Source organism: Schistocerca gregaria, chromosome 5, assembly GCF_023897955.1.
Source record: "Schistocerca gregaria isolate iqSchGreg1 chromosome 5, iqSchGreg1.2, whole genome shotgun sequence".
Lineage (NCBI taxonomy): Eukaryota > Metazoa > Arthropoda > Insecta > Orthoptera > Acrididae > Schistocerca > Schistocerca gregaria.
In genome coordinates, this window is record NC_064924.1 from 257156712 (window position 1) to 257178345 (window position 21634).

At 40.1% G+C, this 21634-nt stretch overlaps 2 protein-coding genes across 2 annotated transcripts in view; both read left to right on the plus strand.

Annotated features, from left to right (window-relative positions):
• The window catches only part of LOC126273028 (allergen Tha p 1-like), a 405450-nt gene that overhangs the window by 324779 nt on the left and 59037 nt on the right, over positions 1 to 21634 (plus strand). The window lies entirely within an intron of this gene.
• On the plus strand, positions 8091 to 11092 carry LOC126273032 (allergen Tha p 1-like). The gene is made up of 2 exons (XM_049976424.1): positions 8091 to 8315; positions 10748 to 11092. Exons 1-2 carry the CDS (start codon positions 8129 to 8131, stop codon positions 10936 to 10938), a joined length of 378 nt encoding a protein of 125 aa, XP_049832381.1. The 5' UTR covers positions 8091 to 8128; the 3' UTR covers positions 10939 to 11092.

Here is a 21634-nt window from a genome sequence, read left to right on the forward strand (position 1 = left end):
TTAATGTCAATGTCTTTACAGATGTTGTCTACTTCTCTATGGCAATCACATTTGGTGCGCTTCTGTTTGCGGTGTTACTGTGTGTGGTTGCTTACTACAAGAGCTGGTATGATTGGTGCAGGATGTAAACTGTGATTACTTACGGGTATGATGTTCTCACATCTTACGACTTGTTTCTGCTATATGCGGATACAAATTATTTTCGCGAGAGGCTTTCTCATTTGTGTCTTTCGGGAAAATTCAGCGCTATATATTTAGAGGCAAGTTTTCCGTCTTGTAATATGGTTTCTATTGCCTCCTTACATTATATCACAACGTTCACTCGGGTGACATAATTGGACACGGCAGATCATTCTAGTTAGGTTACTGAGCCCTTATATTTAGATCAGATTTTCCTATTATGTTGACCAACTGCATGTACATGATATTAGATATTAGTTACCCATTTGGTGGTTTTCTTTCCACAATTAGTTTACATTATATTTATACTTTATTTATGTGATGTGTCTCTCTCCCCCCCCCCCCTTTCCCACACAGTTTCGGTTATCCGCAGCCATATAACATTTTTATAACTTTAGTTTACCCTGTTTTCCCTGTATTAACATCCACTACAGTTAAGAGTTATTGCGTTTCCGTGTATGTTAATTAGAGCTGAATATTACGTAGAGCTACTGCGTATGTATGATGTGATATAAGGTGGCAGTTTTGTATTCATCGTTATTTTACGTTACATTCTGGTTTTTCTGCAACAGTTTCTTCCCTTCCTGCCCCCCTACTACGCCTACCATCTCCTCTCCTTCCCTCTTTTCTAATTTGTCATTGTCTTTATTCGTATCCACTGAAGTCATGAGATGTTTTGTTCGTATAATTGACAAAATTTCCCACCATAAAACACGATACTTAGATTGAGTACCCTTGTACTAGGTGACTTACACTTATTATCTTGACCATCCACATGTACATTATTTCGGATATTAATAGTCCATAGAATATTTATGAAATGGATCTCTCCCTCCAACCTTCTTCCAAATTTGATGTAGGCCGTTATTACCTACGTTCGCTCCCATCGAAGCTAGCTTGTCCAAGATTTTTTTTTCCCTTGGTCAGCGAGTGAGTGTGTTGCCAATTTCGAATTGTGACTGATAATCGTTACATACGAAAGCGCAGGCAGCACAAATTTCCTTCTAACTTTTCAATTGAGCGCTGTGTGCAGCATACATTCGGGCTGTTCTTATGCTGCTTATTGTAGTCTTTGGCTATCAGTTGTAATACGATGATTTCATCTCATGCTTCTGGATTAAAAGCCTTATTCAGATATCTTGAACTGTTCCCAATGAACTCCATCGTATAGTCCACTTTATTGGGTAGTCCTTGGATGTACTTAATTCACTATTATCATATATGGCGGCACGTTTGAGTTGGGGTTCCACTATGTGTCCGTTTTGCACGGGTAGTTTTAAGTACTTAATATGTCAAACCATTAATTTGTCTTTATTTTGTGTGTAAGATCATTCCCAAGTTAGTGGATATTTATATGAGTGATGTCAATAACAGCGTAATGTTAATTATTTCGTTTCTTGTGATTTATATATTAGTTTCCATTGTTTCAGCGATCTCAGGGAAATTTTCACGTCACATTGTTTGTGCTGTGATAGAGTTTTACCGTAGGTGGTCATTTGCGTGGCAGTACTGAAATGGAGTATAACATGATGATTACAGCCGTTGTTTTATTACAGCATTTTACGTTGTGCTTACTAAGGTTGCACATAGGTAAATTTTAAACCACAGAATAGTTACGTATTACATACTTTTACTCTCGGTACAGTTTTGCTTTTGATGTCATGCTATTGCTAATGTAGCTATTTTCATATTACTTTTAGGGCCTGATGATGACAAAGTGTGTCGTCGAAACCGGTTGCCAACGAATTGATAATGAATTTACAGCTAACGGTGGAGTTCAAAGCTGTAACAGTCCTATAGGCTCTTGTTGTCTCCTCCTATTTAAAAAGGATATCTATACCGGAAACATTGTATTTCCAAATATAGGTAAATAACTTTATGGAAATTGGAAATTTGTGGACCAAACTCCTGAGGTCATCGGTCCCCTACGCACTACTTAATCTAACTTAAACTAACTTACACTAAGGACAACACACTAACCCATGCCCGAGGGAGGACTCTAACCTCCGACGGGGGCAGCCGCGCGGAAAATGACAAGGCGCCCTAGACCGCGCGGCCACCCCACACGGCAATATCTTTATGAAAAATGCCAATGTAATCAAGTAAATATTAAGCTACGAATAGGAAAATAAGAGCAGCTATTATTTTAGTATGATTTAGGAAAAAACAGGTTTGTTAAAAAAAGAAGCGGCTTCCATTCTAATTTTCTACATTAAATTTAACTGGGATAGGAATAGAAAACTTTACACAGTATGTTTTGTACGGCTAGCGCCTGCGATCCAGTTACCCATCAAACAGTTGCGTAGTGCGGGTGGCATAATTCTTCATTCGCTCGTTCGCTTCCTACATGGACGCTGGCTATCGCCGGAAAACCGCCCGATGAACTCAAAAACTTTTCCCTACAGTCTTCAGCAGTCACATCCATTCTGGGTTGTGAGGGCGTTGCCACAGTGCAGGTACTACATCATTGGCGCCAGTCACATGCCTCCAGGTGTTGGTCCCTGCATCCTTCCGCGTCCCGGCTGTATTTTACGTCGCCTCTTGGCCTCTGCACATTCGGAGTCACTCCGTGGCCAAGTGCGGACGCTTCCGCCCCTCAGTACTGAGCTTCCTTCGCCGAACAGATCACGCTCTATGCACTGACGGTGAACCACAACCCACAACTGAAGACCGAGGAGCACGAGTTCAACAATGTGACTAAACTCTTGTCCATCACCGAGTGCATCCTTTGAATCACAAAAGTCATCTCTGATTTCGCCTCCGAGCTATCGCCTCGCAGGACACCACTTAACGGTGGACATCGCCAACTATTTAAGACCTACGAGCGCATTGCTGACGCGTGTCAACGATTTAGGCTGACACCGTGAGCTTCCTCCTCAAGTCTTACTGGGACGTTTCCTCTGTCATCGTATCAAAGCTCTCTGCCTTGCAGTACGTCGTCCAGCCACGGCTTGTGGACACCTCCAACCACTACCAGTAAATTCCGTTTGTAACACGACAGCCTATAGTAAAGGGAAGAGATATCTTACTCAATCACAAACACGCGCATCATATTCGTGTTGACTCCGAAATCAGCTTGACAGGAGCACATTAAGGCCCTGTTTCACACGATGCTCCACAGAAGGGGTTTTTCTCTGGACTTTCACTGGCCGCTAGGCTGACAGTGTGACTGGAAAAACCCTTCCGCTGGGCAGCACAATGGCTGCTCGTTTCTCATGACCGCTTTTCGCGTCCAGTGCAAAATTAAAGCTTACTCGAAAACTAATAAATATTCAACCTTACGTGTCACTGCAGAGCAAGTAGGCTCATTTGAAGCGAAAGGGACGGACGATTATGCGTGTGAAGATGTGCGTTCGATATCCGCATTAGTTCACGAGTTATTGTAAGTTAAGTGTTATAAATAATTCGCAGAATTGTGAAAGTGAATATCTCGTCAACGCATTATCCGAATGCAACAGCAAGGTGTTTACGTATACATACCGTAGACCTGTATCGGACTGTGAAGTAGATTTACTGAAATTATTCTCATATTCAAATGATAGGGTGAAAAGTGGATGTCGCACAAATAAAAACAATTTTTCTTACTAAATAAATAGAGAAGCATTAAAAGTAGCTGCAGTACTGGAGCTTATGATTTATTGGAAATTATTTAACGTCTAATTTAAACTGTACCTTAATCCGAAAACGGGGGAAAACCATAAAAATTATTGTTTATAAACACAACTGATAACAGTACAATTTTTCTCGGCACAATGCAGTGTGATTAGTTATATTACATGCAATTTTCACTTCAAATAGTTTAACTGACTTCAGTCGTTCTTCAACGACGTTTCCTGGGTGAAGAGGGGCTATTTGGAAGGGAGACAAAGTTCATACGCCGTTGAAGGTCGTCAGGCTGTGTTTGTGTTGAGAGAAAATTTTATTTGATGAGCGGTGAAGTAGACATCTCTGTTGTCAGTGCTGACACATTCGCCCAGTTGGGTACTCAGAGGCGTGTGCTGCTGTGTTCCTCGTCACCCAACAGAACCGCGAATAGTGACGACGGACAATCGATGTGGAATCGCTTGCATATTACGAAGTTGATCGTAACAATTTTCTGTCAAACATCGTCACAGGCTAGGGGAGAGGAATATAACTAAACACCAGAAAACAGGAGCCGATTGTAACGTGTACTACTTATTCGTTGTGAGCGTTGCAGCGTGCTCAGTCCCTACAGTGCAGATGACACAGCACTTCGTAACCCCGTAAATTCGCAGCTAAACCAGTAGAGGGCATCAACAGCACTCCAGCCACATCACCAGGCAGCATACATTGCGGTGGTAGAGGTCATTGGCAAATAGCATCTGTTCATGCATCCACAACGTCATGTGCAAAAATCGGCCTACACGTTCAGTCCGTGGGACAACTATTTTGGCCAGTGCACGAGCTTCGGAGAGCAGTTCCATCACAGATAGTAACCTGAACATCTCCACTATGCCGTTCCAAGGACAGGGCCTTCAACTTAAGGTCAGCTCGCCACCATCTCAGCTGGGACTGTAATGTATCAGCGATGTGCTCGTTGAGACTAAGTATAATTCTACTGCGGTTCTCCTAGCTGACAATTTAGTACCAGACAATAAGTTTCTCCCTTGTCGAACTTAGATATTTCATTAATATTTGCTCTCGATAGTTCTTCAGCTAATTACACATTAAGTGTTGTTCAGTGTTTATTGTTTTTGAGTGAAACATCAATTCAAATTTTGGTTTTAAATCTGAAGTGAGAAACTTACTTTTTTCCGTTTTAACCAACAGATACTAGAACTTCAAAAGTCAGCTCATTAAACAGCGAGTGACTACTGAAACTGAAGTCACAGTTGTAACATAAGCGCGTAAGACTTTAAAATTGTGTTCACTGTGTTGGCAGCGCTGTGTAGCGCTTCGCACTGGATGTCTGACTGCACTTTCTTTGTAAGAAAGTTGGTCTCATTGTTGGAAATTAATCGCCAGTAGTGTTTTGCAGTTGGAAGTTAGTCGCCAGCAGTGATGGAAGTACTGTTGGGCATTTGGAAGTGAACAGCCAGCAGTGATGGATGTTAAAAGTGAGGAGCTAGCATTGATGGAGAGTAGAGGTCTGAATTGTTAGCGTAGGCTAACGATCTTGAAGTACCCGACCTGGAGATAGAAAATTATTCATGATTATATATCTTTGTGCTGGATGACGATTTATATTCGTCTTTGAACTGGATGTCACATTATTAAGGTAAAAAATAGATTATTTGGTTTGAAACGAAATCTTTCCTTTGCTAACCACATGCCTATTAGTAGTTAGTGGCTTTAGTAGTTGGAATCTTTTATTTAGCTGGCAGTATTGACGCTCTTTGTTTTGCAGTAGTTTGCGTAATGAGGATTTTTGTGAGATTAGTACTCAATGAAATGTATAGTTTAATGGTAAGATTTCTTTTTAGTCAGGGCCATTCTTTTGAATTAATTAATTTACGTCAGGTTGAAATTTTTTTGAGCAGTCAGATTGCGTTGCGCTAGGGGGTCAGTGTTGACATAATAAGAAAAAGTAAAAATGTAGGCTCAGTATGCTTAGTTTTACTCAGCTGTTTCAGTATCAGATAACGTAGAAGTTTTATCTTCCCAGTCATTAAACAATTTATGAACAGACACACTCATTTAAACAAAGAAGTTTCAACTGAAGCGAGTGCATCTCTTTCACCCAAGACGGAACTTGCTCATTTACATTGTGATTCGCGAAGTGTAAGTGCTCCGTTATTGACGAACCATCATTTATTTTGTTTTACTTACTGAACTACTAACAGTCATTTTGTTTCACATATGGAAGAACGATAATTTCTTTCGTTCCACTGTCGAAAATATTTTTGTGGAAATTGTGTTCAGTAAACGTTTGTTAGTTTCGTATGCCTAGGATGTCTACTTGCGCCTGCCATCGGCGAACAATTCAGTTATCATACAGAAGGATCGTGTGCAACGACATTATATAACTTTTAGCTCGTAGTTCTCTTGTATAACGAATCTTGCTACAGGGGCATTTACGTTCTGGGAGAAGGTGTGAATCTTGTATCGTTACATATCAGACGCGGAATAACTGTGTTTCTCTTGGAGTTGGCCTGTTCAGATTTCTGTATATCCATGAGCTGAAGAAAAATTTCACTCTACTTACATCACCACCAGCCATGCTACAGCTGAAATACCTTTACTATTACCTGAAGGAGGAACAAACAGATTCCTAGAAATCGACTGCATTAATTTGTGCATTTAACGACAGCAGAAGTGTCGTACTGGTAACTTACTTCAAGAAAGAAATTACTCTAAGCCTGTTCCTCAGCCATTCAGTGACTATTGTTACTGCAGATGTTACCAGTATTCATGCATAGACACAATAAGAGATATCCATTAACCAATAAGCACTCCTAGCCCCCAGCGTTTGTTTATTCTTTGTTGTAACTATGGTGTCCGCCTGCTTAGCTGAGTGGTAACATGTTTGCCTACATTGTAGCTGCCCGATGCCCGAGTTCGATTCCCGCCCTGCTTGGAGACTTTCTCTGGTAGTGTTCTGGGTTTTGCGCTGTCCTCATCACCCTTTCATCATGATCATCATCACCGACACACAAGTCGTCCAATGTGGCGTCGACTGAAATAAGAGTTTCACCCGGCGGCCGAGCTTTCCTCATTGCGGCCTCCTGGCCAACAATGCAGCATTATCATCTCCTTTCATTTCTGTAACTAGGTTGTCATTCTAAGTGTCATTAGTGATCCAGTGGCGTATAAACATCTGTTACACCGTTACGTTTCGTAAACGAATTGCTTTACATTTCATATAATTTAAGCCCAATCACTAGTATATGTATCGAACATGCAATTTCCAGTTCAGTCTGAAAATACGTGTAAGCAGTAAGGAATTATCCAGTTTAACATAACACGATTTTGTAACATGAACCACATAAAATAATACGTGTTTACGTCTCTAGATCTGTAGCTATGTATCATCCGTTCACTCCGATTATAACTACAAATTTCTTTTGTCCCTTGAAACATTTTTATGAGTGCGATTGCTGCAATTTGCAGCGCATTCCTATAGATAGCTATGAACGCAGTGGCAATCGCAGCTACTGGCGATGACGGCTCATAGAACAGAACATGTCCTCCAGAAACGATCACAAATAACAATATCGAGAGGCTTATTAAGCAGCTGTACTCTGTAGATAGGAGATGATGACCTTACTCCGTTTCTGAACTCAGAAAATATCTTGGAGAACGACAGTGTCGTCGAACAAAGGTGGCCTATTAGCTGTTTTGCAAAGGAGTCTTACACTGAGTTGAAAGCATGGAATAAAAATACATTGAATGTAATGGAGCTTATGTCGAGAAATTAAGCTTTACTAACAAATAATTTAATTTACTAAGTGTTTTGTCAATCAACTCTCTTCCATGTAATCTATATTTGATAAAATTAAATTAAAAACTTTTACATTACCTAAAATACCGTAAATATGAATTACTCTGAGATCTGTAGTGCCACAGTCGAAGTAGGTCTATATTTCTTCATGACTTGATAGTGCAGTACTGCAGTATATCGGCTGTCAATAGAACATTACAAGTGGTACAAGTTCTACTTAATTCAACATCCAACATTTTTGCTCTGTCTGGTCTGTTGTGATTCATACTTCAGAAGAAAACTCAGAATAGGAAATCTAGTGGTACGTTACACAACAAAGGAGACGAAGGAATTCCCAGTAAGAAGTCAAGGTGATGACGCTACTGAGAATTCAAGCGGCTGCCAGCCAAACGGGGTACCAGCTGTGAGGAACGATCACGAGCGTGGACCAGTCGAGGACAAACACTGTGACGTCAATCGCGGAACAGCTGGTATATATGACGCCGCTTACACTGTGGTCGACACATCGCTGCACAGCCACAGTTGGGACCTTTCTTAACAGCCGAAATGCACAAGTGTACTCTTACCCTGTTGTTGGCGTGCCTGGTGGCAGCTGCCGCTGCGTACACCACCAAGTACGACAACATAGACCTGGAGGACATCCTGCGTAACGACCGCCTGCTCAAGAAGTACCACGAGTGCCTCCTCTCTGACAGCGACGCCTCCTGCACTCCTGACGGGAAGGAGCTCAAAGGTAAGTGTATGACAGTTTCTAAATGACCTTTACCTTTCTGTTTATTCCCTAAATTCCTCTCGTCCCTGCAAAACAATCAATCTGTTTTAGTCAGATTAAGAATGTACTTCGTAAAACCTCTTGCACTTTGTAACACCTCACGGACCACAATGCATTGGTGTCAGTTTCACTTATAATGCTGATAGATAGTGATGAGATTTCAGTGCTTATATTACTCGTTTTGTTAACTTTGATGCTTACGTTATTTGTTTATGTGTTTACTTCCTAATACATTACTCGTTCAGGCACAATTGGAAAGGTGTGCACCGGTTTCAGTACTGAAAGAATTCCAGTTTTAGTGCTATCTATACGCTAGTTCCATGTAGTATGATCATTAAGAACCTACTTCATACACAGAATGCCAGTAACATCAAAATATCTCTCATCAGTCTAGTGACTTGTCTGATCCAGCGTGCCGTGAGCTTCTCTTCTGTGATAATCTTTTCATTTGCGAGCACCACTTATTACGTCCTCAATTATTTGGCGAATGTACTCAGAACTAAGAACTCCTCTATAGTATTTGCCTTCTTTCTTTTTACTATTCTCAATTTTACTTTTTATTTGGTAAAATTTTCCTTATATTTCTTCTTTCTTTTATTGCTGCTTCTGTTAACATGAGAATGTCTCGGCCTACAATACGCTTTTGCACTAGTTTAAAGAGTTTTCCGCATATCAAATATCACTTTCCTCCTAGGTATTTTACTTTGTATAACAAATATCTGTAGATGCAAGATACCCATGAAAAATTATAACATGTGTTATCTAGAATATGCGTAGTCTAGACAGAGATTGTACTTCAATCACAACTTCTAACTCCAGTAATGGAGAAACAGTTTTCCACTTTTCATAGGAATCCGCTTACATGCACCTCTTAACTGAAAGCTCAAAAAGTTTTATTGGTAAAATTGCACTTTATTTCAGTGCTTGGATTCGACAGAGGTATATTATATTCAATTAGTTTCCAATCAGGACTGATCTGGTTAGTGCACATATTGTAAGTACGACTTGACACTCTCCCAATTACAGTTTCCAGAATCCTCCACGACCACGATTATCAATAACGTACTGGATGTCCGTAAATCCCCGCTAGCATTTCAAAAAATAATAACTTCGAAACTGTTAGAGAAAGAGCACCGTGGTTTGTTGTAGAACGTATAGTACCTCTCAAACGTCAATGTAAATATTGGAGATATTACGGCTGTTCCCATGCATGGGTCAACATTGCAGCATCAACAGTTCTGATTGATCCATCGATTGGAGCACCATCGGTAGAAGTGTCATTAGGTGGAATTGTGTACACGGGATCAAACGTAACACCACAAAAAGAAGTCTAACTGCGTGATATCGGGAGAGTGCGGAGACGATGTAATAGAATCATCACGATCCATCCATACCTCAGAATATGCGACGTTTCAAACTCCAGTCTAATGTTGGCACAATCTTGCTGGATGGTGAGGGACGGCTGCAGCTCCACTGTAACAACACCAGCTGGAGCCACTAGAGGACGTTCACTTCATGTTTAGTCTTCGACACTGCTGGTCCTTCCAAAGTTTGTAAGACGTCTCATTATGCTTGCTTCTTTCTATCTGGAATACCCTACCATACTGGCGACCTGATGCTGCAGAACCCTTGTCACAGATTTGCTTTTGCACGCCGCAGGTCGAACTGCACCTTGGCCTGATCGGTTGCCATTTTGATCCACCCAAATTCATATCTGCAACAAAAGATAAAGAATCAAAAAGCTTCCAGAGCTCCTAGACGTCTTAAAATAAACTACGATTTATAGCTCTAATAGCTTCCAAATTATGTTTTTTTGAATTGATAGAGACCTGTTGGACATCCCCTTTAACTACAAGACGTACACATTTACTTCTCTCTCAAATATTAGATGGAGACTCAAGGAGTGAATAATACTGGTTTCCCGTTGCTAAAACAACTAACGTAACACGGCTGAACAAAAAATTCATTATTATTGAAAAGACTTATCTATCACGATAAATACTGATTTGAGAGTTGGGAGATAGAACTGGGAGATACAACATTTATTCAGCAGCGCAATGTTTGGTTCTCTACAGCAGGACTATAATGATAACATTTACACTTGCAATCATTTATGTTCCAAATTTTCATTGTGGCGTAAGTAACAGTTTATGAGCTCCACTGCACTATATATCTTATGCAGAAGATCCATGTGAAGGACTTTCACGTCGACCATCTGTATTAATTTGTTCCTACATTCTCACAAAGTAGGATTCGTTTAACGAGATGAATGTGAATACTCACCTTTTCATAAATACGTATGTTCCCATGTATGTGAATCTCATGATGCGTTTCCATCTAACAGTATTCTGATGGCCCTTATATTTCTGATTGTGTTCCGTGTCTGTTAACAGCCGCCATTCCTGATGCGCTGACGGACGACTGTGCCAAGTGTAACGAGAAGCAGAAGGCCGGAGCGGAGAAAGTGATCAGGTTCCTTATCAAGGAGAAGCCCGACCTGTGGACACCGCTGGAGAACAAGTACGACCCCACCGGCACCTACAGGCAGAAGTACGCTGAGGAACTGAAGAGGGTCTCTGCCTAAACACCGGTACATCTTTGGCGCTGAACTGTGAGAGCTCCAAAGCAGTTACCAGGCTGTCTCTCTGTGATAACACCAAGGAACTTTAATTTATGCCGTCCTTTTTTCACCATTGCTGTATTCCATATCTTCTAAAATAAATGTTTGTTAATTGAAATGTCTGTTGTTCCTCTTCTTAAACAGAACATGTTTGGAAAGCGAAAGAGCTTGCTGAATTGTACTGCCAAATCCTGGGTTTGAGGATACCTCTCATTAATGCTAGTATTATAAGAATAAACTAAAATCTTGTTTCGGAACAGTTCTCAAAAATTAAAATTTCCTGTTGTAAAATATCTCACTGCGGTTGCCTCATATAGAGAACTTGTGGGAAGTAATAATTCGAAAACGAGCCAATCACAACAAATTACCTTCATTATGACTAAGTAATATCTGTCCTCCTAAAGTTGAGAAGTTCACAGGCTACAAAATACAGTAAAATTTCATTGAGACCAAGTATATTGGTGATGGAAATATCGAGAACACGAGTGGAAGCCTCAGCGTTGGCACAGTAGACATACGTCATCAGTGTGACGTATTGCAGTTGCCGTACAGCAGACATATGTCAGGAAATATGACATCGAAAGCACAAAGATATATGATAAACTACCACATTGTATATGACGTTTAAGTTTCTTACTTCTATGCTACTACCTCTATTCGCAACATGTTTCGGAAACATCATTCACACATGCCGCTGAATACACGCACTCAAATACATTACAGTACGACTCATCTTCAAGAGATATATTGCCATAAACACTAAGATGGGTGTAAAAATTATCACTTCATGCATGTTGTTTCCATACATTTCTTCTTTCTAATACACTCCTAGGTTGAGATAACTCGATGAAATGACTGAGACCTGGCAGCACTTTTGATAACTTTTATCCGCAATAGGCGAAAACAATATCCATCGATAGAGCTGTGAAAGAAGTGTTGCCTTTGATACGTTTACAAAATCTTCAGCTGTACTTATCCACTTGTACATTATGAATATCTCTTTGCGCGGCTGTTTCACAATAACATGGAAATGAATTTTTTTCCATATTACACTGAAACACAGTTCACTTTTTGTTTCCGTTGGTAATAGAAAATTAGCGAAATGAATACCCTGGAAATACCGGGTTTGTCAGGTAGTACCTATTATATATAGAAACAGCTGTCTTAATATATTAACGAACATATGGTTATCATGTTGTCAGCGGGTAATAACATATTGTGTAGGTTCCACTTAATAGGTGAATAGTTTACAGGAGATGGACAGTACCGATACACATTGTAGCTACAGACTCTCCGAATTCAGATAACAAGATTATCCGATATTGACACAGTCCAACCTACGAATTTCCAGTACTAAATGTATGAAATCTGTTGCATTGTGTTCTTTCCATAGTAAGTTAATGCGTCAAGATCACTTAAAAAGCACAGTATTCGCATCACCGATTTCGACAATTTAATGCAATCTTCATATGTTCAGATGGTTCAAATGGCTCTGAGCACAATGCGACTTAACTTCTGAGGTCATAAGTCACCTAGAACTAATTAAACCTAGCTAACCTAAGGACATCACACACATCCATGCCCGAGGCAGGTTTCGAACCTGCGACCGTAGCGGTCGCCCGGTTCCAGACTGTAGCACCTAGAACCACACGGCCACTCAGGCCGGTAAACATCAGATGTGATTAGTTCACTATGCAGTCGAGTTAAGCATTCTACCATTATGAAGGGGTGTAAAATATGTCAGTGAAATATGCCCCGTGTCGTCATACAGTGGGATACAGCAGCTGCAGTGATGTGAAGCACTTCCAATACTTTCAGGAGTTTCAAAGCGTTAGGAATAACAGTCAACCAGTTGAAAAATACAACCTTGACCACGTTCTCAGTGGTTTTACAACTTTCTTCTCCAGAAGATCTGCCTGTTTTTAGTATTTTTCAGTTTAGTGTCCGTATATTTATATGCGTCTTTAGATACCTGGGCAGGCACACATTTCAAGATTTTGAATATGGCTGCGCTTCAGCAACTCTGCATGTAAGAGCTACAGTGTATTAGAAATAACTGCCAACTCCAAGGTGTAGGCGGGTAGGATGACGGAGTAGGAAACAGAGGGAAACCAAAATTGGAAAGCGCTTCACAACCTGTCGACAGGGAGGTCAGTAGGAGATAGTGCATAAGCTACTCGGACAGTAAGTGGCAAGGAAATCGAGCTTCAATTTTGATAGTAACAATCAGAAATGCACTTACAGTAATTTAGGGACAGCATAAATAATCTAAACCAGACTGGAGCGATAGGAATCCGAAATTCTTCCACTGAGAATCGAAGGACAAACAAACAGAAAGATTGCACCCTCGTCGTGTCATCTCACTGATAAGCACTGGGATACGAATCAGAGTGACTTTGCCCGTACCACGACACATTAATATAAGGCAAATATTCATGACTTTCAGTGATAACAAATGTAAATATGTATTGAAACATAACTGTATTTCGCTGCAGGCCTTATCAACTTATTTTTATACGATTGGACCTCAAAGCGTAAGTTAAATATTATTACAGCAAGTCACATAACTTTTATAGAATTCTGGTCTGGCGGTATACCGTCTGACTTCCGAAAAAATACCACACACTCAATTCCGAAAACTACAAGAGACGACACGTGCGAGAATTATCGCACAATCAGCTTAACAGCTAGATTAGATTAGAGATTAGATTAGTTTTTCGTTCCATAGATCCGTGTTGAGGAGATCCTCGTGGATGTGGAACATGTCACCTTTTTTTTTTAAGCTGAAATAACAATACTAATAGTATAAATATGTACAACCCATCATTTGTTTCTATTCAAAAATTCGTCAATGGAGTAGAAGGCTCCTTTTAAACTGATCTTTATTTGTAACTAAATTTGTTATGTTTGCTGGCAAATTATTGAAGATGAGTGTACCTTCGTAGTGGACCCCTTTTTGAACTAAAGTAAGTGCTTTTAAGTCCTTGTACAGATAATTTTTGTTTCTGGTATTGTATGTATGAACTGAGCTGTTTGTCGGAAAAAGAGATATATTATTTAGGACAAATTTCATTAAGGAGTAAATATACTGAGAGGCAGTAGTTAGTACACCCAGTTCTTCGAAGAGGATTCTACAAGACGTCTGTGAGGTTACTCCACAAATAATACGTATTACACGCTTTTGGACTCTGGAAACTTTTATTTGACTTGAAGAATTACCCCAAAATTTTATACCATATGACATTATGGAATGCAAGTAGGCAAAGTATGCAAGCTTTTTCACTTTTATGTCGCCTATGTCTGCTAACACTCGAATTGCAAATACAGATTTGTTAAGGCGTTTCTGCAGTTCTGTGGTGTGCTCCTCCCAACTGAATTTATTATCAAGTTGTAATCTCAGGAATTTAAAACAGTCAACCTCTTCTATCTGCCCTTCTTCATACTTTATGCATATGCTGGGTGGAAACCTCTTACAGGTTCTGAATTGCATGTAGTGAGTCTTTCCAAAGTTTAATGTCAATGAGTTGGCTTTAAACCATTTATTAATATCCATCAAAATATCATTAGCAGATCTCTCTAGAGCTACACTCAACATACTATTTATTGCAATACTTGTGTCATCTGAAAACAAAACGAACTCTGCTTCTGGCAGTGTAACTGATGAGAGATCATTAATGTACACAAGAAAAAGCAATGGTCCTAAGATGGATCCTTGTGGGACACCACATGTAATTTCTTCCCATTCTGATGACTTAATTCACCAGTCCTTTGCACTGACACCCTTTGTTTCCTGTTAGAGAAGTATGACTACAACCATTTTGCAGGACTGCCCTTGACACCATAGAATTCTAATTTATTTAAAAGGATGTTGTGGTTTACACAATCGAATGCCTTTAACAAATCACAGAAAATACCTACTGCTTGTAATTTGTTACTTAATGAATTAAGTTCATTTTCACTGTATGTGTAAATAGCCTTTTCGATATCAGAACCCTTCAGAAATGCAAACTGTGTTCTTGATAATATGTTATTCGTGGTCAGATGGTTGAGAAGCTGCCTTTACATTACTTTTTCTAAAATTTATGAGAATGCTGGCGAAAGTTAAATCGGTCTTTAGTTTGATGCCATCTCTTTATCCTCTTTCTTGAATAGAGGCTTAACATCTGCATATTTCAGCCAGTCAGGAAATGTCCCAGTTATAATTGACTGGTTACACAAGTAACTTAGAATTGCACTAAACTCACAAGAACATGCTTTAATTAACTTTGTTGATATTTCATTGTAACCACTAGAATGCTTTGTTTTTAAAGATTTTACTATGGAAGTTATTTCTTTTGGTGAAGTGGGTGACATATTCATGTACCTGAAGCTATTTGTAAGGGCTAGTTTCAGATATTCAAGGGTATTATTTACTGATCCTGACAGTCCCATTCTATCAGTAACGGATATAAAGTACTTGTTAAATAGATTTGCCACACTGTGTCCTTCGGTTACTAATGTGTCATCTACCCTTAGTGCTATTTGCTCCTGTTCCTTTCTGGTTCTACCAGTCTCCTCTTTCACTATATCCCATATTGTTTTTATTTTGTTCCCTGACATTGCCCTCTCCTTCTCGTAGTGTTTTTATTTAGATGTCTGAATTACTTTTTTTAATATTTTACAGTATTCCTTGTATTTAGCTAAATCATCAGCATTGGAGCTATTCTTGGTCAACAGATACATTTTCCTTTTTGTCTTACAGGAAATCTTTATTATAGACTTCTGTTTAATTTGAGTAACTTTTAGAGAAAACGGTTTTCAAACATGGTACTGACATTGTTCATGAATGTGTTATATTTTTCATTCATGTCATGAGCACTATAAACATCTTTCCAGTTCATATCTTGGGGCAGTTTTCTAAAACACTCAATATTTGGTTGATTGAATACTCTCCTGTACTCAGCTTTAGCAGTCTTGATAATCTGCTTAGGATTTACATCTAAAACAAGGAGCTGTATGGCATGATCTGACAGTCCATTTATTATAGCTTTTATAATATGATTTTCTTCCTTTGATTTGTCTATAAAAATGTTATGAATAGCTGTCCTTGAGGATTTAGTGGTCCTAGTCGGGAAGTTTACAGTGTGAGTTAGATTGAAAGACAACATGACTAACTGCAGTAAATGTTTACTGGATGATTGAATTAGAAAATCTGTATGAAAGTCACCAGCAATCAAAATTTCTTTGTTTCTTACCGTTAAATAACTCAAAAGAGCTTCTAGATGATTTATGAATAGATTACAATTTCCTGCAGGTGCTCGGTAAATAGTTACTATTATATAGGATCTGTTATGGAACTCTACCTCTGTTGCACATGCTTTTAGATGCTGCTCTAAACAGAATTTCTTAATGTCAATGTTCTTGAATTTATGGCATTTTTAATAAATGTGGGCAACTCCTTCTCCATCCATATCTACTCTGCAGAAGGAGGAAGCTAGCTTAAATCCTGAAATGTCTAACATATCTATACCAGTAGTCACTTGATGTTCAGAGAGGCAGATTATGTCAATTTGGTTAGATGAATTCATTTCATCGATACAAATGAGTAGTTCATCAACATTGTTTCTGAGTCCTGGAATGTTCTGGTGCAATAAAGAAAACTGATACAGCATACTAGTGGGACTATAACTGCTTTGGTGAAAATGAACTGGCAGTTTCTGATTACTATCTGTTAAACATTGTTTAAATGGAGGCTGTATGCTAAAAATCTGACTCCTGTTCATCTGTTTTCTCAAACTGAGTGTGTCTTCCAATCTCTCTTAAAAATCGTTTTCTATCCCCCTTCCCTATCTTAAAAAAAGGCATCCCTCTGACACCTGTGACCATTGGTATTTTACCACTTGTGACAGTGCATCCAAGTTGATGACAAGAATAATATAAAGAAGACTGGAAAAGATATTTGAGAATGTGTCACGTGACGATCAGTTTGGCTTTAGGAAGCTAAAGGCATCAGAGAAACAATACTGACTTTGCCGCCTGATAATAGAAGAAAGACTAAAGAGAATCAAGACACATTCACAGGATTTGTCGAAGTGGGAAAAGCCCTCGACATTGTGAAATGGTAAAAGTTGTTCGAAATTCTGAGAAAAATAATGTTAAGCTATGGGGAAAGAGGGGTAACATACAATATATATAAAAGCCAAGAAGGAACACTAAGAGTGGAAGACCAAGAACGAAGTGCTAGGATTAAAAACTGTTTAAGACAGGGGCGCAGTATCTCGCCCTTACCATTCAGTCTCTGCCTCGAAGAAACAATCAAGGGAATGAAAGAAAGGTCCTAGAGTGGAATTGAAATTCAAAGTGACATGATATCAACGATAAGATTCATTGATGATATTGATATCCACAGTAAAAGTGAACAAGAATTACAGAATCTGCTAAATGGATTGAACAGTTTAATGAGTACAAATATTGATTAAATATGGAGTAAATCGAAGAAATACGAACGCAGTGAGAATTATCAGAAATGTGGACATTGAGAAACTTAACATCAGTATTGATGGTCACGAAGTAGATGAAGTTAAGGAATTCTATTACTTAGGCATCAAAATAACAAATGACGAATGGAGCAAGGAAGACATCTAAAGCAGACTAGCAACGGCAAAAATGGCGCTCCTGGCCAAAGGAAGCCTACTATCATGAAACGTAGGCCTTAGTTTGAGCCGGTCAGTGTAGCCGAGCGGTTCTAGGCGCGTCAGTCTGGAACCGCGCTACCGCTTCGGTAGCAGATTCGAATCCTGCCTCAGGCAGGGATGTTTGTGATGTCCTTAGCTTAGCTAGGTTTAAGTAGTTCTATGTTCTAGGGGACTGATGATCTCAGATGTTAAGTCCCATAGTGGTCAGAGCCCTTTGAATCATTTGAACCTTAGTTTGCTGAAGAAATTTTTGTGAATGTACGTTTCGAGCACAGCATTGGATGATAGTGAAAAATGAACTGTGAGGAAACCAGAACAGAAGAGACTAAGGTTTTGAGATGTGGTGCTACAAACGAATGTTGAAAACTAGGTGGACTGATAAGGTAAGGAATGTAGAAGTTCTGCGCAGAATCGGAGACAAAAGCAATATAAGTAAATTACTGACAAGAAGAAGGAGCAGGATGGCAGGACATACACTACTAGCCATAAAAACTGCTACACCGAGAGGAAATGCAGATGATAAAAGGGTATTCATTGGACAAATATATTATACTAGAACTGACATGATATTACTTTTTCACGCAATTTCAGTGCATAAATCCTGGGAAATCAGTACCCAGAAGAACCACCTCTGGCCGTAATACCGGCCTTGATACGCCTGGGCATTGAGTCAAACAGAGTTTGGATGGCGTGTACAGGTACAGCTGCCCATGCAGCTTCAACACGATACCACAGTTCATCAAGAGTAGTGACGGGCGTATGGCGACGAGCTAGTTGCTCGGCCACCATTGATCAGACGTTTTCAATTGGTGAGAGATCTGGAGAATGTGCTATCCAGGGCACCAGTCGAACATTTTACGTATCCAGAAAGGCCTGTACAGGACCTGCAATATGCGCTCGTGCATTATCCTTCTGAAATGTAGGGTTTCGCAGGGATCGAATGAAGGGTAAAGCCACGAGTCGTAACACATCTGAAATGTAGCGTCCACTATTCAATGTTCCGTCATTGCGAACAAGAGGTGACCGAGACGTGTAACCAATGGCAACCCATACCATCAGGACGGGCGATACGCCAGTATGGCGATGACGAATACACTCTTCCAACGTGCATTCAGCGCGATGTTGCCAAACACGGATGCGACCATCTTGTTGCTGTAAACAGAGCCTGGATTCATCCGAAAATATTGACGTTTTGCCATTCGTGCACCCAGGATCGTCGTTGAGCACACCATCGCAGGCGCTCCTGTCTGTGATGCTCCATCAAGGTTAACCGCAGCCATGGTCTCCGAGTTGACAGTCCATGCTGTTGCAAACGTCGTCGAACTGTTGGTGTAGATGGTTGTTGTCTTGCAAATGTTCCCATCAGTTGACTCAGGGATGGAGACGTGGCTGCAGGATCCGTTACAGCCATGCGGGCAAGATGCCTGTCATCTCCAGTGCTAGTGATACGAGGCCGTTGGGATCGAGAACGGCGTTTCCGTATTACCCTCCTGAACCCACCGATTCCATATTCTGCTAACAGTCATTGAATCTCGACCAACACGAGCAGCAGTGTTGCGATACGATAATCCAAAATCGCGATAGGCTACAATTCGGTCTTTATCAAAGTGATAGTACCCATTTCTCCTCCTTACACGAGGCATCACGACAACGTTTCACCGGGCAACGCCGGTCAACTGCTGTTTGTGTATGAGAAATCTGTTGGAAACTTTCCTCATGTCAGCACGTTGTAGGTGTCGCTACCTGAGCCAACCTTGTGTGAATGCCCTGAACAGCTAATTATTTGCATATCACAGCAGCTTCTTTCTGTTGGTTAAATTTCAGGTCTGTAGCAGGTCATCTTCGTGGTGTAGCAATTGTAATGGCCAGTAGTGTATATTAAGACGTCAGGCAATAGCTTCGATGATACTAGAGGAATCAGTACCGAGTAAAATCTGCAGATGGATAATTGAGGACCTAAGTTGCAACTGCAAACATAGTAGCATTTTGCATCAAAGCAAATAAATCTCTGTGGACAATGGTCGGAAATCCTGTACCTGGAGGGCATTCACAGGTCCACGAATCGTTCACTTCCGCTCCTTGGCCACGGAACGTCCTCATAGTTGGAAAATCCATATGTTCTTTGGATTGCCTAAAATATGGGAATCGCTTCGTGCAAGTCCTTGTCTTCCGATCAGCATCACCCTGGTCTGTGCGGCTTGAGTCAAATCGTGGTCCTATTTCACCCCTGCAGGACTCGACATTGCATTTGGTCCATTTACCTCCAGAATTTCACGTTGTGTTTGTTTGTTGAAATTTAAATGGCTCTGAGGGCTATGGGACTCAACTTCTGAGGTCATAAGTCCCCTAGAACTTATAACTACTTAAACCTTACTAACCTAAGGACATCACACACATCCATGCTCGAGGCAGGATTCGAACCTGCGACGGCAGCGGTCGCGCGGTTCCAGACTGTAGCGCCTAGAACCGCTTGGTCACCCCTGCCGGCGTTTGTTTGTTATATAGACGTTCTGCCCATAATATTCGTGCTGTTCTGCATACCTCAGCTTTGGGCTACGTTTCCAACTGCTGTGTTACATCAACCGGACACTATGACTCACCTGTTATTCGTAGCGCAGCTGAACTGTGCCTGAACTGTTCTCGGTAACTCACTCACCGCACTGTCTTCCTGTTCGTAACGAATCCAACTTCCATTACACCTTTTTCTGATGCTGTCTTTATGAAGTTACGCTCGTCTGATACAAAATCTATATCTTTCATCCATTCATTGACGCCCAATACATCCTGACTTATCATTTCCCTTTTCAGATTTTCCAGCTCCCCTATTACACTCACACATCCACTCGCCGACTCGTAGAATCGCATCTTTCCGTTGGCTATTCAATCATTTCCTCACGACCAGTACTCCTCAGGTAGTCCTTCCCAGAGAACTGAATGATGCATTAATTCGGAATCTTTTGCCTACTAAATAGTAAAGAACATGACCTTTTGCTGAAATACTCCATCACTCTTTCGTTTGCTACAGTCGAGTCAAATCGAGTTCTGAGAACAGCCACACAGTCTAATTAAGCAACAATAGCAATAAAACATAATTCACAGAAGAAACCAGTTCCATAGATTTTGCTACATCATGGTCAGAAACATGACACTTACAAACTTCAGAATCTTCAAAACAGATGTTTTTTTGAAGTTATTATATTAAATAAAATTATTTTACTGTACGAATAAGTACAGCAATTATCTACGTGCAAAATTATTATGTGACAATGAAAATGCCCATCATAGTAAGGAAAAACAAGATAAAATATTTCGGGGGTAAAATAGTCGCCCTTTCCGTTATCCGGGCGAGGACTACTCAGGAGGATGTTATCCTTAGGAGAAACAATCCTGGACTTCTACGGATAGGAGCCTGGATTGTTAGATCACTTTATTGCGCAGGTAGATTTGGAAAATTTAAAAACGGAAAATGGGTAGGTAGAAATAAGTTACACTGGGAATAGGTGAAATTTGGTTGCAGGGAGAACATGACTTCTGGTCAGATGAATATAGAGTTATAAATAGAAAATTAAATGGGTGTAATGCAGGAGTTGGATAAATATTGAATAAGAAAACAGCAATGTACGTAAGGTACTATTAACAGCATAATAAACGCATTATTGTAGCCAAGACAGACACAATGCCAATAACCATGACAGTAGTACAAGTTTATGTGCAAACTATCTCCGAAGATGATGGAGAGATTAAAGAAATATATGAGGAGATAAAATTAATTGTTCAGGGCGGATAAAAATTTAAATGTGGTGGGGGCAATGGAATTCGACAGTAGGACAACGAATACTGGGTGAATATGGACTGGGGGAAAGAAATGAAAGAGGAAAGCAACTGGTAGAATTTCACACAGAGCGTAATTTAATTATTGCAAGCAGTTAGTTTAAGAAGCATGAAAGAACGTTGCATACTTCAAACAGACCTGGAGACATCCGAAG

What these genes read in the sequence shown, in the direction of transcription:
- LOC126273032 (XM_049976424.1), top strand. Translation starts at nt 8,129, where the DNA reads ATGCACAAGTGTACTCTTACCCTGTTGTTGGCGTGCCTGGTGGCAGCT. An exon ending in TGACGGGAAGGAGCTCAAAG is followed by an intron (nt 8,316 to 10,747) that starts GTAAGTGTATGA and finishes GTCTGTTAACAG; the next exon opens with CCGCCATTCCTGATGCGCTG.